Source organism: Pantherophis guttatus, chromosome 2 (genome assembly GCF_059756535.1).
Source record: "Pantherophis guttatus breed Tessera chromosome 2, ASM5975653v1, whole genome shotgun sequence".
NCBI classification, from domain to species: Eukaryota; Metazoa; Chordata; class Lepidosauria; order Squamata; family Colubridae; genus Pantherophis; species Pantherophis guttatus.
The window spans coordinates 248,775,786-248,802,314 of NC_142064.1; the positions used below are offsets into that span (position 1 = coordinate 248,775,786).

General features: G+C 37.8%; 1 protein-coding gene across 8 annotated transcripts; it reads right to left on the reverse strand.

Moving 5' to 3' along the window:
- Positions 1–25,656, reverse strand: QRICH1 (glutamine rich 1). 8 transcript variants are annotated; one of them, XM_034431705.3, is made up of 10 exons: positions 25,548–25,656; positions 18,039–18,371; positions 14,210–15,232; positions 7,551–7,728; positions 6,452–6,606; positions 4,540–4,654; positions 4,230–4,338; positions 3,296–3,447; positions 2,779–2,869; positions 1–945 (listed from the first exon to the last, which is right to left on the reverse strand). In XM_034431705.3, the coding sequence occupies exons 2-10, from the start codon at positions 18,348–18,350 to the stop codon at positions 753–755; spliced, it is 2,328 nt and encodes a 775-aa protein (XP_034287596.1). In that variant the 5' UTR covers positions 18,351–18,371; positions 25,548–25,656; the 3' UTR covers positions 1–752. The 8 variants fall into 8 exon arrangements, with proteins under 8 accessions (XP_034287596.1, XP_034287593.1, XP_034287594.1 ...); XM_034431702.3 differs by having other exon boundaries at positions 25,463–25,586; XM_034431703.3 differs by having other exon boundaries at positions 24,896–25,580.
- Positions 25,657–26,529: the final 873 nt, after the last annotated feature.

Below are 26,529 nucleotides of genomic sequence, written 5' to 3' on the forward strand. Positions count from 1 at the left end.
TTCAAAAGACGTGCTTGTCATTCTTAATAAACAACTAGCATAAGAATACATAAGAGAAACAGGGTGGTATCTTTATATGATACACAAGTGTATGTTACAAGAATTTCATTAGGCACAGCAGCCTCAAGGATTTAAGGCCTCAACATCAGGCCAAATGAGAGAGAAAGAAAGAGAGAGAGAAAGGAAAAAAAAAAAGAGAGAGAAGGAAGTGTGGTAGTTTGTACTTAACATCTAAAAATGTCACTTTTAAGGTCTTAATAGAAATTGATTTTCTTCTCCTTATAAATCATAATTGCAGGACATCCCCCTCTAGGACATGTTAGTGTCCAAGCACAAGGAAACTGCAAACCACCTTTTTTTTTAAAGGTCAAGCAGATATCCACCGTTTTCTGCTTCCAAGTTCATGAGCTTGAATGTAGTGGCCCACCCAGGCCAAGTCCACCAATTAAATTTGTTTTCTTCACATCATAAAAAACCCCAAAGTCAACCTACGGAACCTCAGAGTTCCTAAAGAAAGAATGCAGCCTTCAATGTGTCCAGAAAGCTGATGCAAAAGGGTCAGATACACAATGGAAAGGGTCTCTTATTAACCAGAAGAAGCCTAAAAGGGCTTCTTAACTACACCAATTTAAAAAAAAAAACTTAGGCATCTCCTTTAGTGTAAAAGGCTGTACAATTGATCCTGGCCTCGCTGCCACTCCACCCGGCCCAGTTCCACCCTGCACCCTTTTTCTGAACTGGGAGGGATGCCTTTAGTGCATGGTGCTGACATTGGCCACCGCAATAGCTTCTTGAATTTCTCGTATCACCAGAATCCGGGTAAGCATTTGCTCCATTTGCTCTCGACTGATTGGCTGGATGGAATACCAGATAGGACTATTGGGAGCCACCACTGGTTCAGGAGTCAAATAGAATGTATCATTTCTGCCTTTCACAGTTTGCGGGCTACAAAGAGAGAAGAAACATTAGTGTTTGCTTTGGAAATGCTATTAACATTCTATTAGGAACAAGAGCTGTTTCCTCTTCCTCTCTATGAAATTCATATGCAAAATGAAATTTAAAAAGCGCAAATTAATCTGGTTTGTTGTAGATTATGAAATCAGATTAAAGATCATCTGTAATTAGAATAAAATAAGAATAATTCTTATCAATAGAAACTTTAAGCATATGCTACATCTTTCTTACTCTAATTTTTCTTTTTTTCTCCCCCGTCTCTCTGTTGATTCACTTAAAAGAATTTGAAAAAATATGGATATAGAATACATACACCATATTTGATATAATCAATTGCCTATGTTTCCTTTGTATCATGGTGTCAAAAAATCCTGTTTTAGTAATTGGAAGACTGCCAGTTAGCTTGGTGATTTCACAGGACTTTCAAATGAAGCTTGCTTAAGAAACCTTCCCCACTACAAGTAACTGCTTAAAGATATTCAGCAACTTTGTTCAGCAACAGCTCAGAACCACTAAGGCTGTAAGGTCAAAGAGAGACTTTTACCTGCTGAAATTATATTCTTCAGCTGCAATAGGATAATAGTTATTCTGGATACAATTCCAAACAAGTAAAAATCTATAGTATATATTGTTCAATCACTCCCAATTAATTGATTAACAAAAGATCTATATAAATCAGGATGTTTCCAACACATCCTGTGTGGGAAACAGGATGTACTACAGCCTGTAGTACAGTGGACTAAAGCACTGTTATTAACAGATTAACATCTGCTGCTTGCAATTACTGCAAGTTCAAATCTCACCAGGCTCAAGGTTGACTCAGCCTTCCATCCTTTCAAAGGTAGGTGAAATGAGGACCCAGATTGTGGAGGCAATAAGCTGACTTTGTATATAACTATACAAAAGGATGAAGACTATTGCTTAACGCATTGTAAGCCGCCCTGAGTCTCCGGAGAAAGGCGGCATATAAATTAAAGCAAAGCAAAACAAAACAAAACAAAAACATGGTTTAGTACTGAATTAAGCCTGCACTAACTATTTCAGGATATAAATTAAACCAAGAAAATAATTTAGATTACAGGCTTGAGATTCCTATTTGCAAAGCCTTTAATGTATGATTTAATGAAGCTTGTTCAAAGACTGTTTATTTTATTTGTTCATTATATTTAGAAAATGCTTGTCTTGAGTGTACAAATAAAATAGGCCTTCAGAGCGCTAACCAGTCCCACAGCTGCATGCTCTTCTATGAGACTCAAGCAAGATGGCAGACCCAGTTCTATAGCATTTTCCAAAGGCCAGGAGATTAGGGGCCCATCTCACCTAGGTGGAGAGTGTTCCAAAGGGTGAGGGCAACAACAGAGAAGGCTCTCTTGCTTCTTCAAGTTGGAATTCTTTAACTAACAGGATTTGCAACATGCTTTCCCTGCCTGACTTTTCTTCAGCCACATAATAAAATGTATGAATCAAGCATTTCTGTGACTCCAGGTTGTTCTCACTTAATGACAAGTGGTACTGAAATTTCTGCAACTAAGTGACACAATCGTAAGTCTGATGTCACAGGACTGCACTGCTTAGCAATAGAAATTCTGACATTCCCAATTGTCATTGTTAAGCGAATAGCTATGTGTCATTTAGTAAGGCTATCAGGTGTCACTACTTGTGACCTTCTGCCAACTTCCCCACTTACTTTTCTTTTAGGAAGGTGGCAAAAAAAATGATAGCCACATTTATCTGGATACTGCAAGACAACCTGTACCAAACTACCTATAGACTGAAAGCCCTTGAAGATAATGTTCAATGGACAATTGTGATGGGAAAACTCACCATTTGAAGAGGTAGAAGTCATAGAGTTTTATAGGACACCTCAATGGGTTTTCAGGATTCTCTGTCTGCTCTGCATACATGTCATCTGTAACTGCAAATCAACCCCAAGAGATACAGAACCATGAAATACTTACTTATAGCAGATGAACAAATTAATGTCAATGGAACACGTTTTTTGTAATCTCTGCTATCTTCGTTATTGCATATACTACCAAATACTATCTTCCAAACAGTTCTTGAAAATAAATAGGAGCCTTCTTAATAAGACATTGCATGTAGGAGAAATGTAATTTATGAAAGGCTTGATGAATGACTACCAGAAAGCAGCAACTTTACACACAGCAAGGGGGATATTCAGATTTCCAAGAGATCACATTGATGTGGTCTTTACAAGACAATTTATGTTCTATTTATTGCACAAAGTCTATGTAATAGACCTAAAAAAGCTCTGCAAAATGAAAGTGTTAGAAATTTTAATTCCACCCCCCCCACCCCCACCCCCAGAAATTCTTTCTACCTTTCTGGCCTGCCTGGTGGATGCCAAGAGCCTTCAGATACCGGATGCTTGTACTCTTATCTTTAGGATTAGAAGGGTTCTTCTTAGTCTGCCTCAAGACTTTTGAAAAGGCCAGTTTCATATGTTGATCTACTGTTTTCAACAGGAAATATCTGTAGACACAGGAAAAGTGCCCATTGAATTATATTCTCCATCCCAAATCTGGAAAAAAAACCCAATGTCCCCCATATCCATCAATGGTCAAACATTTATGGACTATTGACCTAGGCATGGAGTATCTAGATTTCAACAATCAAGGAGGGGGGGGTGCGCGTGTGTGTGTGTGTATAAAAACTTGGTTAAATTTTTTTATACAAAGTTTATAAAAGATTGCTGCCTTACTATTGTATCTAGATAAAATCATTTTCAGAGAAAAATATTCATTTATCAGAGCAATTTGCTTCAACAACTAGAGGGAGCTCCATGTCCATGTTCAAAATAAAAAATAAAGTGCCCTCCAAATGATATAGAAACACTATAGCAAAAAAAATGTATTCTTATAAAGTATTAGGATGGCCTTTTCAGAAAACAGAAGGCTGGACTGCAGCCAACATTTCTGAAACATGTGAAGCCAGTTGCCATAAAGAGCAAACTTGCATTTCTTAAGTCTACTGACTACCGGCTGATCATTCTGCAGACAGAGGATTGACTTAAAACCACTTATGGTTAATGACGAAAGCAGAATTTGAACTACAAAATTATTGGTCCATAATTTCTTTGTAAATGTACTATACCAGCTGTGGATTTATGTTTAGTCTACTTGCTTGTTTGCTTATCAAAATTTTATGCCACCCATCTCTCCTACAAGATGACTCTTCCACATTTTGCTGCAAGTCTGCCTATTTTAAAATAATTGGAATGGTTTTATTTAGGTAATGCTTCCATTGGTACATACTTTGTATTAAAAAACATGAGAGTAGTTAACAAGGTAGCAGGAGAGTGAGCTCCCAGCTGTTTACACTCCCATAACATCTCTTCTGTCACATGGCTGGGAAGAACATATCCTGTGCAGATAAAAAGAAAGCATCAATACAGAGATACCAAACCGATGCTCCTCCTAAGAAAAGATACAAACATTGCATTTCTCAATATTGTAACATTAAGAGAGCAAAAAATAATGTTTCTTGTGATAGCAAATTCAACCAATTGTTTAGTTATTGTTAAATATTTACATACTTCACTCAACTGCCTGAAGATTCTCTTACCCAAAGAAGTGATCCTAGGCTGCACATCCTTGAGAACTTCGTGTAACCATTCAGTGAACCGTATGTAATAGAGATCTGAGAAAATGTCATCAACTCGCCCATTTTCAAATAAGTACTGCAAGGAACAATAACACAGGGGAGGGGAAAAAATTACCATGATGTTCATTAATGAAATGAAATGACAGGCTGTATGTTTAATTTTATATTCAAAATCCCTATCAGTCTGGAGTAAAAAGTGCTTTCAAGTGAAAGCATTTCAGTTCAGGTTCAAATAAGTTAATTTCAGAAAAATGGACTCAACAAATACATGCCCTTTACTTTCCTCAGACTTCCAAAGATTTATGTTTAATATAATTTTAACCAGGATTTTAAAAATCTAATATATATATGTTTTTCTTCTAGCCAGGTTTTCCCTACGTAGCCAAGGTTTTTTTGTAGCTCCAGCTCAGTAGAATCACATCTACTCGGTTCTGGGCTTTTTTCCTTTCTAACACCTAGCAAGCTCTAACTGCTAGGTGGGAGACCTAAATAGATCCATTTCTAGCTCGTTAGCTGTCATCAGTAGGCCACACCCATATCTTATGTATCCTCCCTGTAAAGGTACAGTATCAATTTTCTTACTTCTTCGTAGGGTTTATGTGTGTTTTTCTTCTAGCCAGGTTTTCCCTACGTAGCCAAGGTTTTTTTGTAGCTCCAGCTCAGTAGAATATGATAAGATATGGGTGTGGCCTACTGATGACAGCTAACGAGCTAGAAATGGATCTATTTAGGTCTCCCACCTAGCAGTTAGAGCTTGCTAGGTGTTAGAAAGGAAAAAAGCTCAGAACCGAGTAGATGTGATTCTACTGAGCTGGAGCTACAAAAAAACCTTGGCTACGTAGGGAAAACCTGGCTAGAAGAAAAACACACATAAACCCTACGAAGAAGTAAGAAATATATATATATATATATGTATGTATGTATGTATGTATGTATTTCTAGCATATGAAATCAAGAGTATTATCCTCACATTCACCCAAGCAGCTGGCAAGTCTTAGACATTATTTGTCTCAAGCTTGAATTAAACAGGGCTAATAGTTAATTCAGCTAAATTTCCAAAATTACATTCACAGTCAATAAAACCAGCAGCTGTAGTAATGAACATGGCCAACATTTGATATTCACTCAAATATACAGGGAGTCCTCAATTTACAACCACAATTCGGAATGAAATTTCATCATAAATCAGTAAAGCGAGTCATCATGTGAAAGACCTAATTTACGACCATTTTTATCATAGTCGTTAAATAAATCATGTGGTTAAGTAAATCAGACAATACATGCGTAGTGATTTTGCAATGTTTTATGGGTTTCTCTGAACACTGTTTGAAATATCAGTACCCTCTTAACTATAAAAGTACAGAAGAACAAGTTGTAAAATACTGACATAAAATTTCAGTAGAACTAAATTCTGGTTTAACAAATACTATTTCGCTTCTAAAACCTAGGTATGTTTAAAATGCTTCTTTATAAGGCATACATCTAAAAAGAAACTTTGTTTCTTTTTCTTGCTTATCTCATTTGCATGCATTTCAAAACCAGGATTATGGAATTCTTTCTCTTCCCCCCCAACTCCTCCCCTTCAGCACCACACAATCATTGGAGTCATTCAAGAAAGATTTGAAGTCTTCAGCTTAATAAAAATGGTATTAAGGGAGTTTTTTCTGTAAACCTTACTAGCAAAGTTAGATGTTAGGTAAGGATTTTGTAATTGTATTTTTAAAAAAATAAAATAAAATAATACAAGGTATATATTTGGTTTTATTGCTTTGGAGTAATTTTTGTGCAAGTCTTAGTTTTTCCACTCCAAACATGTCTAAAACTATTTGCGGTATTAAAACTATTTGTAGCAAGACTTTCCATGATGGCACACCTTTTGAATGCACAGAAAGATATAGTAAAGAACATCTGGATCATAGGGCTCGCCTTCACTATTGCGAGCTTCACGAGTCATTAAGCACAATCCGTAATTTAATTCTGCTACAGCTGAAGATATGAGATCTTCTTGGAATCTCAATAACTGGCGTCCTGCAAACAAGAAGATAAGATTATCAAATGGCATTTAAAATCCCTATTTAAATCTCATTTTTCTTGACCGTTTAAATCAACCCACTCTGCTACAAAATCACAACCTCTTCCTCCTTCAGTATACTTACTAGTGAATAAGTAACCAATACATATTTTAAATCTTGATACTGAATATACAGCCTGTACTCTGTATATCATCAAACTTTTTGAGGAGCCATCCAGAACCCTTCCAAAATTTGCTGCCAATTGCAACTTTTAGTCTGACAGAATATAAAAATGTATGACAACATTAAGTTACCAAATTTAGTTTTTGTCTTACCCCATCAAGTTTTGGAATATAGGCCAAGGCAGGTAATCCTTTACTTACAACCACAGCTGGGACCAGAACATGTCACTAAGCAATGCAGTTGTTAAGTGAGTTGCATCCAATTTTACAACCTTTTTTGATGTGGTCACTAAATGAATTGCATCATGTTAAGTAAACCCGGCTTCCTCCATTGACTATGCTTGTTGAAACTCCATGGGAAGGTTGCAAATGGTGACCACATGATTCCACAAAGCTGCAATTGTTGTAAATACATGCCAGTTGCCAAGCACCTGAATTTTGATCACGCGACTGTGGGGAAAATGCAATCGTTTTAAGTGGGAGGATTGGCTGTAAATTACTTTTTGCGCTGCTGCCGTCAACTGGTCCTAGAATGAATAGTTGTAAATCAAGGACTACCTGTATCTTACATAAAACACCCAGTATGGCCGTCATCCAAAAATACACCCCTAATAGTTTTTTGAAACAGCATTTAGGGTTTATTTTTAAGGCGGTAAGGCTCATTTTACAATGCAAGTCTAACCAATATAATGAAGGTTTATTGTGCATTAAAAAAACATTACCAAAATCAATGCAATGCAATTGAGGACATGGTCAACTGGAAAGCCTAAGCACTTACTACCAATGGGTGCAAGCCGGTTCTGTGATTCTTTTTCCATCTCTGCATTTTTAGTCTGTGCCCAGCTCTTCCATACTTCTAGTCCTTCCTCTGGCTTGAGAGACTGCGGAAGGAGAAGTTCGGGGGAAGGCTGAGGCTGTGGTTGCTGTTCCACTTCAGCTACCTGAACAGTTTGTGCCTGTGGAAGAAAATCATTTTAGCAATTCCTGCTGGAGTTTCTTTAAAGCAAAAAATTTTTTTTCGCAAGTTTGGTCTCAGTTTTATATGGTTTTGCTTACGAACACATTTGTAATGTCTGCAAAGAATTTCTTACTTCCACAAATTATTAGGCAGATTTCACTGAGAAACTCTTATTTGCTCTATAATCAAAAAATTAAAATGCAGTAAACTTTATTGCAAGAGGTATTCAAGGTATTTTCAATTCCAACACAGAGACATAACCATACTCCAAAGTAAAATTGATTTCCAGTTCCATTAATATAAATTTTACTTCAATTTAGGTGCCAGCTAACTCCAAAATTACTCTGGCCAGCTGACAATATGATAAATAATCTAATAAACAATAAAAACAGTATAAAGCAAGATGACATGCAAAGAGCAGCAACAAAGATGATTAGGGGACTGGAGGCTAAAACATATGAAGATGGGTTGCTGGAATTGGCTATGTCTAATTTAATGAAAAGAAGGACTAGGAGTGACATGATAGCAGTGTTCCAATATAGAAGAGTGGGTCAACCTATTCTCCAAAGCACCTGAAGGCAAGATGGAAACTAATCAAGGAGAGAAACAACCTAGAACTAAAGAGAAATTTCCTGACAGTTAGAACAATTAATCAGTGGAATGACTTGCCTCCAGAAGTTGTGAATGCTCCAACACTGAAAGTTTTTAAGAAGAGTTTGGATAACCATTTGTCTGAAATGATATAGGGTTTCCTGCTTGAGCAGGGGGTTGGACTAGAAGACCTCCAAGGCACTTTCCAACTGTGTTATTCTGTTACATGTTACTATGCAAAGGCATAGAAAAAAACCGAATTCACAAGGGGCTCTATCTATCTTAACTCAAGACTTGAGAAACAATCATGTTTTCAAGGCCTTACAGAACCCTAACAGTGTAGGGGTCACAAATTTCAGAGGGGATTTTATTTTAGAAAACAGGCACAACAGAGAAAGTCATGTTTCCTGGCTTCCAACAGATGCCACTATTTAATCAAAGGAGCCTGGAGTGCACCAACTCTAGCAGCATGTGCCAGGCAGATAGAAACTACTTAAAATAGGCAGTATCTCAGATGATTTGGCCTTAGGACATACAGAGCTTTAACAAGCAATGACCAACAGCATAAATCACACTTGGAGGCATACTGCACAATTCATGAAGCAGAGATGTCACATAAACATACAAGGAATGCCCGCTGTTGCCGATGTTAACTGCATTTTTAACCAGTTGAAGCTTCCAAGTGTCTTTCAAGGACAGCCCTTTAGAACACATTGCTATAGTCAAGGCTACTGGTAGAACTGTGTGTGTAAAGGTTCCCTTGGTCACAACTGCTTTTTTTTTTTTTTTGAAAAGTATTTTTCTTTTCCCACCATAAACATAAAATATATCTTTCAAGAGCGAAGTCTCGATCCGGTCACAGATAGGTACAATTGCTTACATTTTTTAAAGGAAAAAAAAAACTCCATTCACAATTTCCCATTACAACTTTTAAAATTAAAAATCAGAACATAAAAAAAACTTTTTAAACATAAATTCTAGTATCTTGATCAGAACTATTCTATTATATCACCACCAATTTAATTTCCTAAAGAAGAAAAGCTTAATTCATTTTTATATCCATTTATAAATTCAATTATATCTGGTTCTTTCCTAACTTCCCTTAATTAGACCTTTTAACAACAATATCAAAACGTAAAAAAAAATGTTTTTTTAAATATTCTAACCTCTTCTGATTGTTTACCTTACAACTTTATCACCATACATCTTAATTTCAAATTGAATACAGCTCTATTTTTATTTCAATTTATACGTAAAAGTTCTATCTATATTTCTTAATATCTAGACCCTTTCAACAAATTTCTGAATCTTAAGCTTTAACAATTTACCTTTAATTTTACACATTTCATATTAGACAAGTTTATCTCAACATCATGCTTTTTTAAGCTTTAAACAGGAGTTGGGATTACACAAGGATTGTGCATGGTTTTTTAACGGGGAAGCACTACTCCATCCAAGAATATGGGTGAAAAATATTTGGCTCCAGGAGGCCCTAATATTCACAGCCATTCAGTCTTGATAGGATTGAGTGGAGTTGATTACTCCCCACCCAGGCCTACATAGCCTCCAGACACTAGGGTAGATTCTTAGTAGCCTCACCTGGCCAGCCTGGGGATGAAATATATAATTTATCAGCTACATACTGATATTAAACCCTAAACAGATTATCAGATTCACCAGAACAACTTCATGTGGCTGTTACTAGAGAGGAGTGAGCAGCCTATCTAGGACAAGTGAAGGGTGACCTTTCGTCTCTGATAACACTGATTGGAAATAGCCATGAAACGAAGAGAACCACCATAAAAAAATTGCCCCCAATTCCCACTACTGGTTTAAAAATACAGATAGTCCTCAACTTACAACCACAATTGAGCTCCAAATTTCTGTTGTTAAGGGAGAGATTTGTTAAGTGAATTTTGTCCCCTTTTACAACATTTCTTGCCATAATTGTTAAGTGAATCACTGCAGTTGATAAGTTGGTAACCTGGTTGCTAAGTATATCTGGCTTCCCCATTGACTTTGCTTGTCAGAAGGTTGCAAAAGGGATCACATGACCCGGGATGCTGCAATGGTCATAAGTATGAACCAATTGCATCTGAATTTTGATCACATCATGTAGATGTTGCAAAGGTTATAACTGTGAAAAATGGTCATAAGTTACTTTTTTCATGCTGTTGTAACTTTGAATGGTCATTAAATGAACTGTAGTAAGTTGAGAACTATCTATATTGTGAACAATAGAACTGAAGGTTGCTGCAATATTGAAGCCCATGCACCATCTCCAGACCAATTTCACACAGGTTATCAGTAAGCACTATTAAAGCTGAAACCCAACTGAAATGAGTCTTAATAATTTGCTTCCTCCAGTTTCTCTGCAAGCTGACCACAATCCTAATAACCTTCCCTAAAAAGAGAAGATTGCAGGTAGGACCATAGTTGTCTAAAACTGTTCGGTCCAAGACTGGTCCTCTTGAGGACTTCCTACAAAACCAAAAGCATGTCCCCCTCCAAGGCCAATTAGTTAGCTTCCTGACCACCTTAACAACCCAAGAGGGATTTGGGCCCAATTAAGAGGTGGCTGAACTAACAGGATACAGAAACCTATCCATCTCCTCAGGAATCACTGGCTCAAACGTATCCTAACTCATACAATACTGAGTCTCAAATATCTTGGTCAGACCTCCCACTCAACTACAATTAGGAATGGATCTGAGTGACCAAGTAACCATAATATTCTTCACAGTGGCTCTGCCTAAAAAGAGCTGCTGAGTGCTATTGGTGGATACAATAAGCATGACTTCCTCCTCCTCTCATAATACTATCTGCAATTTCCCAGAGCAGATATTACTACCAGCAAGGTTTAGGTTTCAGCAAGAATTTGGCCTATTATTTATATAAATGTGTCTAGACTACTAAAGTTGTCTTTGATTATGTGCCATCATATTGGTATTGATTCTTAGTGACTACAGAGATTTTTCTCTAAGAAAGTTATTGTCTTAGGCCTTAGTAATCAACTTTTTCATTGTACTGTAGTTTTTTTTAACAGTTATATCTATTCCTCAGTTGGATGGATGCTCAGGAATGACTCAAAATTGAGGACTGAAAGCTCGTACACACAGCAATTTCCCATCTTTCCTGCATATGAATTAACTTTCAGCAAAAATACTTTTAAAATTCTATCAGATGGAAAGCAATTCAAAGCATATTCCATTTTCCATTAACCTTCTTTCTCTATAAAAGTTTAGATGCATAAAGGATTTGGCCTGGAAAAATTCAATGTCCCTTTCGGCTCTTAAAATTTTAATTCCAGAAATAGTAGTGTTTGTGGGTGGCGGGGTAAATCAATAACGGTTGAACTTGGGAGTGGGGAAGGGTTAGCCTTTCAACTAAAGTGACAAATGTTTTTAAGCCACAATGACCTCTGCATTGTCACTTCCTCCTAAACTATCTGTTCACCTATTGGCAATAGGTTTGTGTCTCAAACTTGGGATACAGGCCTTTTTTAAAAAGATAAAAAGGCCTGTATCTATTCCACTACAATTTACATTGTTTAATTATTCATTTTAAGTAACTACTTTTTTTAGATCAAAAGATACAGAAGAGGAAAAGCTGTTAATTTTAAATCCAACAAACTAGGGAATTTAAGGATTCCTCACTGCCAAAAGAAGACCTCAGTTCTAACATTAATAAGACAAGGCATGCCACTGACTAGAATATAAACGGAGAGCAACCCCCCCCCACCCACTAGCATTGATGATGTTACCTAGTTTGGGTAATGAAACATCTGCAAGAAAACAACCAAGCTCAAAGAATACCAAGGGCCCCTCATGAATAAGTTTGCCTTTTATAATGCCTATTTATGAAAAATTTTACCAAGATATATTGTAATGAACATTTATGTAACATGTAACAAGCAAAAAGAACTTTATTGCCTGGCTGAATACTAACATATTAAAAGGCACTTTGTAAGTATCCATATATGGCCCCAAAACAAGAGGAATGGTTTCCTTTTACAAATCATAACAGAATAACAGAATTGGAATGAACCTCGGGAGGTCTACTAGTCCAATCCCGTACTCAGGAAGGAAACCCTATACTCGTGATGGCGAACCTATGGTACGCATGCCAGAGGTGGCACACCATTGCCCCAGGTCAGATCTCTGTGGCGTTTCTTTCATGAGCTTCTGTTTTCCTGCAAACAACGAAACAGAAACTCAGAAAAGAAAAAGATCCTACCTCTTGTGGCACTACTGGTGTTGGGATGCCATGCCTCCCGCCGGCCAGCTGGACTTCAGGTTTCTGCTACGCATGCCCGCGTATGCCCACACATGCATGTACGCACCTTTCAGTTTGGGCATGTGTGCGCACGCAGTTTGGCCACTCAAGTGTCTAAAAGGTGCCCTATACCATTTCATAACATTCATACTTCAAATTAAAATTCTTTGTAAATTTATTTAACTTTGTATTAAAAATAATCAACATTTTCTATAAGCATCATAATCTGCCATTCCAGGTTGCCAAATAAGGCAGAGGTTTATCAAACTACAGGAGTTCTCTATCAATGATCATATATACATTCATCATTAGAAAAAAACTATAGGATACTTGCCTTTTACCCTTTATTAAAACGGACCAACTTAGAATTAATAGTACAGTAAGCACTATGAAGAAACCTACTAAATCAGAAAGAATCTAAATTATGAAAAATACACAAAAAGGCTATAACCCAGTAGTTTGTGGGTGACTACAAGTTCTCAACCATTATTGTACTGTAGAAACTTTTCAAATGTTAAGTATTAGCAAGAAGGGAAGACAGCATATAGCAGTGATAGCAAATGTTTTAGACACTGAGTCCCCAAAGTCCGCGCACATGCCCAAACTGAAAGGTACATGTGCGAATGCACGCATGCACGGACATGAGTGCATGCACGCATGCACGGACATGTGCACACGTGCAGCAGAGACCTGAAGATCAGCTGGCCAGCTGGAGGCAGGGCATCCCAACACCAGCAGCATAGGCAAAATCTTTTTCTTTCATGAATTTCTTGTTTCGTCGTTTGTAGGGAAACAGAAGCTCACGAAAGAAACGCCACAGAGATCTGACCTGGGGCAACGGCACACGTGCCAGCAGAGAGAGCTCTGTGTGTCACCTCTGGCACGTGTGTCATAGGTTCAACATCATGGGCATATAGAATGTGGCCTTCTAAAAGTCAGACATACAAACAACCAAATAGTAGTTCAAAAAACTTTTGAGATTATTCTGCTCAATCCCGGAAGCTTCTCTAATTGTAATTTATGAAATTTGCCACCAGAATGTTTCTACAATTCTGTAGATTGGTAATAGTTCTACTTAGGAAAGCCATATAAGCCATACTAAACTTTTCTTTCTAGCAAAGGTAGAATACCACCGCATTGAAAAAGCTGGAGAAATCCAACTACTTTAAAATATATTTGCTTGCCAATATAAGGGGACAATTGCCCCCCCCCCCCCCCGCATCCATTTCCTTCAAATCATGTAAAATGGTATATGCTTCAGAAATTTTTCCTCATTTTCCCAAGGCAAAGATTCTCAATTATTGCAACCTTTCCATTGGACTCCTTATTAATTTTGATGTTATTTTCTTCCTGCAGTATTCCAAGCGTGGCTGCACTAACAATTTGGACAAAAGCATTTCAATAATTATATTCCCATTGATTTTCTTGAAGAATGGCATTTAAAACGTGGATAAAAATATATTAAAAAGCACAGAATTTAAGTATTCAGAACACAGTAAGTAGAAAAGTCTTCGCTTTAAAACTGTTATCTTTTACAGAGATGACAGACAATCCTGCCCGTATTCAATTATTCAACCCTGCAGAGGCTTGCCTCATAAAGATAGCTTACTTACAGAGCAAGTAACTTGCAATTGTTGTTGCTGCTGCTGCTGCTGCGCCTGCTCTTGTGACGTGGACTGCTGCTGTTGTGGGTCCCATATATGAACCGTCTGTGCTGTATTCTGGTAGGTCCCTGCCACTGCTTGCACTGCCACTGGAATGTGGATATTGCCATTCATAAACTGTGCTGGGAAAAGGGAATTGGCAAGAGTTTGCACTACTTCCTCATGAGAGTTTTTCACTACTGAGGCACCTCCCACCATCTTATCCTTGTCATCTTCTAGCTTCACGGTGGCCAACGTTGTTGGGGAGCCACTAACATGGACGGCATTGTAGGCCTCCTGAGGAATGGCAATATGGGTAATGTTTTGCTGCTGTAGGTCACCGCGTGGTTGGGCAGAATAAACAGGGATTGTCCAAGTCTCCCCAGTGGGACTAGTTATGGTCCCGGTGGCACTGTACAGGTGGGCACTATCCACCGTTAACAAGTCCGGCCTTAAGGACACATAACTCTGCTGCTGGCCCTGGGGGATGGTCAGAACTGTAGCCACCGGCTGCCCTGAAATAGCATAGGACACAGTAATAGGCATATCCACTTTGCGCTTCTTTACTGGCTGAAGGACGCTGGCGGTGCTGATCCTACGTTCGCCTTCCCGTGGTGAGCCTTGCTGAGATGGAGGAGGAGAAAGTGCTCCAACTGTCTGGATTTGGATTTGCTGTCCTCCAGCAATCGCCTGCCCTGCCACAAGCTGGGCCTGGATCTGCTGATGCTGTATGTGTTCCTCCTGTATTTCTGCAGCCTGGATTTGCTGAGCAGTCTGCACGTGCTGCACCTGGATCTGAGCCGCCTGTAACTGAGAAGGGCTGGGGCTCTGAAGGGCCTGACCCTGTATTGTCTGGGATGCTTGCTGCTGTGTTTGGCCTTGGATCTGCACCTGGACTTGTATTGGCTGCTCTGAGGCTTGGTGAACAGTGAGCTGAGGAGAGAGCTGCTGGGTGGACACTGGTTGAGGGGACTGCTGAACTTGAACCTGCACCTGCAAAAGCAACACATGAGCAGTTAGTATATCAACTCCAAAATCCCTGAGACATTTTGAGGGTTGGAAGCTTATCAAATAAATGAATAAACCAGGATTAGGACTTAAATATAATAGGCATCCAATCAGCTGAGCAACTACATGTGAGTATCCATAAAGGAAAAAAAAAATGGTTAATACATCTTGGTAGAATCACAAAGGGAAAAAAAATATGCATTACAAGTCTACCACCACCCCGCAACCCCAATACAAGATCAGCATCTCACTGACCAAGAATCACAATTCAAAAATAGTCAATTTGATCCTTAACATTTAAGGTATCACCAAAAAATATTTTTTTTCTTCGAACATTCCTCTGAGGACCTTAAAAACAGCAAGCACTCTGGAACAGAAAACCTCTGTTTAGAAATAAACCAAAAACACCTAATTGGATGTGCATAAACATAATTATATTAGAATTGTTTTTGGCAATGTAAAGAGTTTGGAAGATTACTGATTTGATCTTATAAATCACTAGCAATTTTGAATAATATTTTAATATAGATAGATATATGGAGATTTTATTAAAAGATGTTAACGTCATGCGCAGACTTTGAAATCTAACTATCTTTGAGGGGTTACAGTTAAGTCAGGCATGCATTTTGCTTAGAGAAACTGGATAAATAGTAATACTCTTGGATAACTTATTTGTATTTTATAAAGGCAATTTTATTACTAATCCAAAAAATGACATTTTGTAATGTTAGAAAATCATTTTTTTTTAAAAAAATGTAATTTAGGAACATACTGACATTTGATGAATATGTGGTATCATTTTCCCCTTTGGCTTTTTTTTGGGCAGGGAATTAAGTTGATTGTTTTAATTTTTGTTTTTCATATTTGTTTTATATATATAAATATATTTATATATTTTATATAACATTAAGCTGTTCTTGCCCAATTAGCTTTCAGCCACTTCAGCGTTCAAAAACAATTTAGCAACAATTAAGCTCCCTCTCTCACATGGATATTAGACTGCATCAACATATGAAGTAAAGTTATCCTGCTGTACATGAAAGAACAGACGGAAAAACTGATGACACAAGAAGCCTCCAATGTATAACTCAAACCTAAATGTAAGAAGAGGAAGCTAGGGATAAGAATTGTTCATATCTAAATTCGTACTCCTCGATGGCAACATTTAAGAAAGCTGGCATTCACAAATGCATTGTTACAGGACACTGAAAGTTTTGTATAAATTTGAATATTTTCTTTTGCATTAATTTAGTCCCTGCTTAATAATCAAGCAAGGAGAGCATGCTATTTATTTGTTCATATGAACTATTTTATGAGTCAGTTAAAATGTTTTCCACAAGTCTATACCATAAAGGAAAAACATTATAGCAGCTTCTCTTTTACTTTGTGAATACTGTTCAGAAAACTTGACAGCTTTTGTTTTTGAATCCTGCAATCTATAAGCAATGAGAAATGTATATATAAATTATATATCTACAAATACATTATATAATGTATATAGCTTTATATAATTAAAATTTATGCATATTTAAATGTATTTCTATGAACTATAAATTCTAATAGAATATAAACTTTTTAATCAAAAGAAATTTATTTCTAGCTTTATTAAAGCCCTTTCATCTAAAGGAAGAAAACCTCAAAGTGAGGTCATCTGTAGGCATCACTAAATCAATATACTTTGACTTGTCTTAGTAAGATAGTCATAAACGAAAAAGAAGTATGGCTGAGGACTGTAACTTCCTTAAAAAAACAAGCCAAGTGTCTTCATTTACATAAATATTAAATAAATCACAAATTAAACTGTTAGGTGTGCAATCTATGGCAAGGGTTCCCAATCTTTGCAGCTTGGTGGCCCCGCCGGGGGTGTGTGAAGAGGGGAACTGTGCTGCATGAATGGTGGGCCAGTCTGTGTGCACAACTTACATGAGCAGTGGACTGGCATGTATGTGCATGAGTGCCCGCAAGCCTGCCGCTTGTGTAAGTTGTGTGCATGTGCACATGCCAGCCACTTACATGGCCCTATTCCAAATAGGCCTCGGTCTGGTAGTGGGCTGCAGCCCAGGGGTTGGGGACCCCTGATCTATGGCCACTGACAACAAAAGCCAGCTGGCAACAATCAACCTATATGGACCATCCTTATATCCAGTTTGCCACTGCCTGCAAATACAATTTTTACTACTTTTCTTTCTATTGTATTATACAGTATTGTATAGCAAAAAACTTATAATACTATTATAAATGCTACACAGAAGCTATTTTTCTGGTAATTAAGTATCCAAACAAGGCAGCACAACTAAAATCAGAATTCTCTGTAGTATTTTAAGAATATGCAGTGCTATGCCTAGTTATTGTTGGTTTTAAGTAAATGTCAAGGGCACCTACATATTCTGTGATTTCTATTTCTATTGTAAATGCCCTTTGCGATTTCTATTGTAAATGCCCTTTGAAGCAAATTAAATGAAAGAAGTTCTAACACTATTTGGGCAGAACGTATTTTCTCATTACAATTCTTATCATTAGCAAACAGAATATTGTTCAACTTATTCATATGATCTATACACAATGCAACTGGAATCTTACAATTTAAAAACCATCAGAGTTTAGATTACAAAATATTGCCTTATATTTCTGTACTTCTTTCTCTCTGAAGAACTGAAGAAGCATCTTGGATGAGAAGTGAAATGTTAAGGAAAAAAAACAAGAAAGTTCAGTTTCCTTTTGAAAAACATCTTTGGGAAAACCTTGACCTGGATGATTGAGAATCTCCATAGACATGCAATGTTAACATTACCTGGACTTGTTGGGGTTGTTGCACTTGTATTTGTTGCTCTTGTTGGGTTTGTTGCTGGACACTAGTTGTAACAGGACAGGCAAGTTCAAGCAAAGATCCAGCCACTTCCGTGCTATCTGTATAAATGCAGTTGCCTCCTTGCTGATATACCATGGTTGTGGTAGCAGCTGTCTGCTGAAATTCCTGTAGGGCTTCAGGGCCCTTGGAGGCAAGGGAGTCCAGGAATTCCTTCATCCTATGTTGGGGGATTGTTCGTGCTTTCACACGGATGTATTCTTCAAAGGAAATTGTGTTCTCCAAAGAATTATTCATATTGCAAAGTCCTCAGGGTTCCTTAGAAGAAAAAGCCAATAATTTATTAATTCTGAGTTTAAACTCTAGACCACTGGCTTCATATCTGTCGTCCTTATAAACCAGAATCTTTCTTCAGGTCAGTTCCATACAGCTATTCACTATTAACTATCAAGAAACCTATTGAAATAATTATGCATAATATATGAAGTTAACCATAAACTGAAATGTGTCATCACTCTATTGCCTCTTTTCAAAACGGAATGAATAAAACTAAAGCAAATCAAATCAAGCAATTACAAAAAAATTGCAACTATTTGAGGAGGTCTCTTTAAAACTTCAAAAAAGCTGCACAAGTAATTAACTAATTTTAATAACTACAGCAAAATAGCACCTCAGCGTTAAATGCCTTGGAAAACAATGGTAAATGGATGTAAAAGGAACTTGCTATATTTCTTTCATATTTTAATTATTCCAAATTCAAAAGGATAAATGTTCTTGACTGCCAATGCAATTCTGATTCAGAAAACAGAAAAAGTATAAAACATTACTTAAATCAAGGGATTTTATTTATGGGAATTTCTAGGAGCGAGTCATTGACTTTTATTTATTATTCAAATTTATACATCGCCGATCACACTAAATGATTGAGTGATTTACAAATAAAGAAATTCATACAAATATAGACAGTTAAACAGACAAACTTAAAAAGATGAAGGGAACACACTCAACCAACCAAACTGCACTGCAATGGTTACTGGTGTGTTTTGATGCAATTCAAGGTGGTGGTGGTTACTACAAGCCCAATATGGCTTGGGACTGGGTTACCTAAGTGATCCCCTTTCCCAAGAGTCTCTACTTGTCCAACTAGTCAAACAGAACGGCCGTGCTGCAGATCCCATTAGCCAAAGAATGTTGGCTGATGAGGCCCAGAAGGTGAGCTTTCTGCAGTGGCCCTGTTCTACAGAACATCCTCCCTTTGGAAATCAGAATGGCCCCAACTCTGTTAGCCTTTCGTAAGGTCCTAAAAATCTGGCTATGTATCTGAGCCTGGGGCAACGATTGTGCCAAAGTCTCCATTTCCTATCTATATTATTAACTGGCCAAATATCTTGCTCTTGTGTGTGTTGAATTGGATGTTTTTTTAATGTTTTCCCTGATTTTATTGTTTTTGTTTTAAATGTTTTAATCATAATATATTTTCTGAATTGTAAATCACCCAGTCATTGACTGAGATGAGTAGCCATAGAAATTGAATAAATAAATAAACCACCCCCTGGATCACACACCACCACTGGATCTCCAGGCTAGTTGACAGAGTCAGAAGACCCCGAGAAGAATGAGGGTTTGCCTCACCCCAGGGGACAAGACTAACCATACATATATATTAACCGCACAATTAAAAATGTTTGATGGCCATTTATATGACTTCTGTGCAAGAATTCATTTTTCTGATATTTAAGCTTCTATTAAAATATATACGAACACACCATTTAATCCTTTGAAAGAACAGGAAAGGGAGCACCCAGAAAAGCTCCTTTAGGGGATGAGTAGGATTCACTGTTCTATCTAGTTTCATCTTCCTCATTATGATTAGTAGAACTGGAGAAAATTAAATTAAGGCAAATTAATTAACCTACACTGTTTAAACCATTGAATATTCTTCAATATGGATTACATCCAGGCCTTAAAAATGCAATTACATGCAAGACATTGCTTGGCCACTGTCAATCAAAACAAAGTTATAGTAAATATAGCCTTTTCTGAAAATTCTAATGCATGTAATACTATGTTTCTTCTCTGACTTTGGCAATAACCAGGTAATAAAAAGGATAGAAAGGTTACAATCATTAGTGTGCAGAAGTGATCATCAAACATGTACACATACACATCTGGATCTAACCCATTACATTAAATTTAGTAATCTCCTATTACAGCCTACTCCTACTATATACATTAACAATCTACTACAATACTTAACATAGTTTGTTTCTGATACAATACCATTTTTAATGTATTAAGGCATTACTGAATATTGCTATATTTCATATGTAGATGTAATGAATGAATCATCAGATTGAAATGTTACTTTATAGGTAACTCATATAACTGATTCACTCTATAAAGCAGTAAATCAAATACCACTTCTATATTTCAGCTGCACATATTAAAATTAAAATTCTTAATTTAAAAAAAAAATCTTCCAATGACATTTTCAGTTGATAAAGCTTTCTCTTGCAAGCCAAAACTAATGATTCTATTCCCCTAGCTGCTGACCCAGTAAGCACAATTTCCCAAGAGGAATGAAGATTAAGTGTATCATCTACACTTTTGCTTAGAAATAAATAGTGTGTCAAAGGGAAGAGTTGGCAACCCTAACTAAAAATCAACGAACTAATAGTTTTTTAAATATATTTTGACAAATGTATGATGGTTCTTCCAAATAAAAATGTAAGTTTAGAAGAAAGCTATATTTTGAATTGGAATAGTTATGAATATGAATAGTTATTGTATGCTGTCCAGAGTTACTTTTTTGTGAGCTAGGTGGCTATATAAATTTGAATAAAATAGAAGTTTAGTAGGATTTACACAGATGCTCACACCAAACTGAGACTGTCTTAAAATAATATGGATAAAGTTGTATCCAGTGATGCTAATTCTACCCTTACATATGGAATCCCACTTACAAATATGTAAGTCTTAGTATTTTATTCACAATATGTTTCAAATCTCCACATGCCCCCAAGGCAAATTATAAAAGATATGGCTAAGTAGAAAAGTCTGGCTTGGGTTAAAACTGTTTGCCATAAATTATTTAACCTATTTATTCCTAGAGCCAGCAAAGATTGGAATCTAAAGTACTATTAAAGTTTTCCCCCAATAAGCACAGAATCTGAATGTAATTGTGTAGGGTCTCCTGCTTGAGCGGGGTGTGTGTGTGTGTATGTGTTAGACTAGATGACCTACAAGGTCCCTTCCAATTCTGTTAATCTATTTAGTCACTCTAATGTTAAAGTCAATTTTAGTTTAGTAAAAAAGCAGGAGCAAATATAGTAAATAAATATTACCAATACATATTTCAAGCATAGGTATAGTTTTGGAGAAACTTAACATTTATCCATCTTCCCTTAATATGTATGAGTTATAAGGGCCATGCCTTCAAATCTATTTACTAATTATTTTAAAATCGAGTAAATTTCATGTAATAGATATGAGTTTTGGGAAAAAGGAAACGTTTGGTTTTTGTAAGTTTACTTGAACTGCAAGTTGAAGAAATAAGGAGCATATGATTATCCAAAAGAAGACTGTGAATATTTGTCAATACACGTACTGTAAGGGCTTGTATACAGCCTACATATTATTGCCCAGGGGACTTTTAATATACCTTACTTGTGCGAATAAACAAATCACTGTGGAACTGAGAAAAAGTAGTAAGTATTGGGATAGTATTCTGACCTTGAAAACTGTGCCACTTAGTCTTAATTCTGAAAAATCAAAAGAAATCAAGAATACACTGCAGAATTGGGAGAAAATAAAACATAGTGCTGTATTTCTAGGGAATAAACTTAATGATTACTTAAAGGTTATATGAAAACATAAGAAATCCAAATAAAATTATTGTACTAGGATCACTTATAAATAAAAACACTATCCAAGAAAAGAACTTTTAACATTTCACATGCTTCCTTTAAAATACAAAGGAAGTAAAACAAAGACAAGTCATATACAATGAAACACACTACACAGAAATACAACTCTTAAGTTCTCTCTTCCCTCATACAAATCTCCCCACATTGTTACTATCTTTTTCTCCCTCCAATCAAAAATCTATAATTTAGTTAACAAAACTATTAATATATTTTAATGCAGGTTTAAACTATTAGTAACTAATTTATAACCAAGATATAGAATTTTTGTACTTAACTGAATTCTAGCAATTGCAGTCAGCTTGCTTATATTCCTCAGAAGTGCTAAGATTTGTGATTTAGTATGAGGAGAGCCATCACATCTCCAATCACTAGTTTATGATCCATCATAGCAAAGAATTAAGACCACATCATGGCTTGAACTATCATATAACAATATTAAATAGGGAGCATTTTGACAATTTTACATTTTTTCAAGTTATCTGCTAGCTAATAACTAACATTCATGTTAATATTACCTTCTATAATCCTGTAGAAGTTTTTTGCACATGCAATTATACATTCTTACATTAAGAACAGAAATTTTAAAAATAAACTATTTTGAAGCAAATTATTGCAGTGCTGAAACAGGAAATAAGGAGAGTAGTAGTTTAGGTTAGATTAAACTGTATGATCAAGTTCTGCTAGGACATTTTTTTAGAAACATATCCATCTGATAATTCAAGATTATCTAACCTAAGCAATTTTAACTTCTTGAAATCGTCCATTTATCTTTTATCCATTAAAGCCTTCAGATAATAGAAAGTGAAGGCAGCCTATTTCACCCTATCCCAATCTGGTACTATTGTATCTAGATATATGTTACATTTCTGATACTACAGGTAGTCCTAACTTACCACAATTGAGCCCAAAATTTATGTTGTGAGAATTTGTTAAGGAGATTTTATGATATTTCTTGCCACAATTGTTAAGTGAATCACTGCAGTTATTAAGTTAGTAATCTGGTTGTTAAATGAATCTGGCTTCCCCATTGACTTTGCTAGTCAGAAGGTTGCAAAAAGTGATCACATGACCCTGGGACACTGCAATGGTTATAAGTATGAACCAGTTGCCAAGCATCTGAATTTTGATCACATGATCATGGGGATGCTGCAAAGATTGTAATTATAAAAAACGGTCAAATCAATTGTTGTAAATTGAGGACTACCTGTATTGTATCTAGATAAATGTTACATTTATCAGCATTTCTAACTATCACAGATAAAAATGAAAACCCCAACATATCTGGAGGTCTATTCAGCATTCTCCAAACATTAACCTTTAAGACTTGTGGATTTTAACTCCCAGAATTCCCCAGTCAGCATGGCTGGCTGAGGAACTAGATATATAACATTAGGTTGGGTAGAAAAAGTAGATTAGCAAGCAGTTAAATCAGAAAATTTTAGACATTAATAAAGTCACACACACATTAAGTATATGGGCAATGTAGTCTAACCAGACAGCATACTGTACATGTTTCTGATAAGTAAATGGGTCCATTCAATTTTTGGATGAGTTCCCAAAGCTTGAGAAACCTATGCAATATGATTTTACTTCAATAGTAGAAAATATTATATGGCTATATTACTTTACACATTTATACACTAGATTGCAAGATTTCTGGAACTTTGAATAAGCCAACAATAATATACCATAGTACTTTCTACAGTACTGCTCTTCTAGGTACCTAATTAGATAACTAAAACAGGACACAGATCCATCTGAGCCAACTCCTTATTGAATTCATTAATCAAGTCATTTTGTGAAACAAAGCACAAGGCAAGCTGGTACAGTGTTTGCATACTATAGTGCATTGTGTACCGTATATATCTTACCCTCTAACCAAAGGGCTGACAGGATAAAAGTCCATTAAGTTGGTACCAGTTTATAAAACTGAGCAACCAACACATCTATTTCCTTTTCAAAGTTACACAAGAGGGAGCAATGCCAAAGATAGAGGCTCACAGACTGAAAGCAAGCAAGCAAGCAAAAAAAAAGTTCAGCAGGTTCTTTTGCACATCTATTATCATTGCCCATAAGAAACAAAATACGTTTAAATATGTCGAGGAGTTGGCTACCACTCTCAGCGACTTTATATATCCTCTCCGGGACTGAAATAGTTAAGTTACTGAAAATACTGTAATAACTAGTAGGTTATAGTGAATTAAAGGAGACCATAAGAGCCTTGGTGGCGCAGCAGACTAAAGTGCTGTTAAAGTAGCACCAGTTGCCTGCAATTACTGTGAGTTCGAATCTCACCAGGCTCAAGGTTGACTCAGCCTTCCATCCTTTCAAGGTAGGTAAAATGAGGACCCGGATTGTGGGGGCAATAAGCTGACTTTGTATAAAAAAAGAACACCGCTTATGAGGAGACCGAAAGCCTTACTAAGCAGGTATATACAAAAAGTATGAAGGCTACTACTTAACGCATTGTATGCCGCCCTGAGTCTCTGGAGAAGGGCGGCATATAAATCGAACCAATAAATAAATAAACACTTAAATAAATACTTGAAACCTGGAACAAATAGTTGGAGGTATTTGGGGGGGGGGGGTTAGAGATAAAAGTTAATTAGATGTTGAGAATCCCACTTGCTTATAATATTTAATACAGCAGTTTAAAGCTGTATTATATTTAATACAGCAGTTTAAAGCTCCTGACAAATGCTATTGGTTCTTGAACAAGGCCCCGACCTCAAGGGCCCCGCCTTGCCTTCGTTATTGTAGCCTCCAGGCCGAGGGTGGAGGTAAGCACCACAGCCAGCACGATGACCGGCAGCAAGGAAATTTGGCTGCAGCCGGCACACCATGAGGCTCACCGCCCCCTCCCCCCCCCACACACACACGCGCCTCTCCCCGGGGTTCTGCCGCACCAGGGCCTACCGGCCTCATCCTGGAATTTCGCCTACTCCTGGCCGCTGCTCCGGACTGTCGGCGCCCGGGCGAGAGAAATCGCGCCCCCACTCACGCGTCGGTAAATTCTCCACCGCGGCTTCCTTCCTCCTCCTCCCCACACCCCGACGACGCGTTAACAGGCGGCGAGAAGGCCCTCCTCCCCACCTTGGGTGCCAGTGGGCGGGGGCGCGGAGGAAGGCTTGGGAACGCAAGGCGGGGCCCTGCCCGGGGAAACGGCGCAGGCCTCGAGTGGATCCCGCCCTGTCAGCCGCCAATCTCTCCACGCGTGCACGCGCTGGCGGCGGCGGCGGCGCCGGCGCCACACAACAGCCAGGGCCGGGCTCGCGGGAGCGCGCTCCCGTGCCTCCTCCCCCCCTCCACTTCTATGCCGCTACCGCCGCCACCTCCTCCCGTCGCCGTTCTCCCCCCACACACACACACACATACAACACTTCACCAAACCAAATGTTGCGCCTCCCTCCGGAATACCGCGCCTCACGCTCCCGTTTAAAGGCGGCTCGGCATCCCCCCCAACTGAGTTCAGCTCCGCCTCACCCCGGCCCCTCTGTCGCCTCGCGCCGTCACCACCTCAGGCCCCGCGTCTTTTTTCCCCCTCACAGATCCCTGGGCGCCATCTTACATTCAACCCGCCGCAACCAATCGGCGCCCGCCTTGAAGCTCGCGACAGCGCCGCCTCCAAGCCGCGCGAGACCTACAAACCGAGCCACGCCCCTTGCCTTAAAGTGGACGAGCGCCTGCGGTGGGAGCGGGGAGGGGGGGGAGTTTGGAGGGGGGACGCGCAACGAGGAGCGCTTTAGGAGTAAGTTTAAAGAACAAAACGAGCTTGCGGGAAGGTGATTGTAGCCCCCCCCTCTCTCTCTCTCGTTAGGCTTATTGGTTCCTCTCGCTTCCTCCTCTAGATTTGCGAGTATTCTTGATGTGGTCATTCTATTCTGCCCTAGACAGGTGTCCTCTTCGCCCAGTGATTACTCCATATATTACAACATTTTCTCGTATACATTGTGAACCACTCCTAAAAATAAAATACTACCTCTCGCACAAGAAACTCCACCCGTATTATAAGTGGCAGCCTCGGGCAAAGAGAATTTAAAGCGCCCTGGGAACTAAAATGGGGGCGGGGGAGAGAGATCACACGAGTTTTCCCTTTTTCCAGTCCATGGAACATCAAATTGTAATACTAAGAATTTTGCAGAAAGTTTCTGCAAAAAGCACTTTCTCAAATACACACTCGCCACCATGGAAATTAATAATAAAAATTCTATAACATGTTTAAAGTCGAGGGATTGGAAGAATCATAGAAAGAACTGCTCCCCTCTTGGAGGGGCTAAATACTGTACACAGCCTATTACAATTTAATCATGGAATTGGATTTATTTCTTATGATGGCCTCGGCATCCTGTTCCAGCAACTTACAATTTCTGGAGTTAAGTTCTAACACATCTAAAGGCTTAACAGAGCTCATACATTTTATCTGTGTCATACTCAGTACTTAGAATATTTCTATTCATTTGCCATCCAAGAAAAGCCCCACAATTTGTAATCCATGAGCAAGATACCATATGCATATTAATATTGTAATGCAATTGCAGAACAGAGTGGTG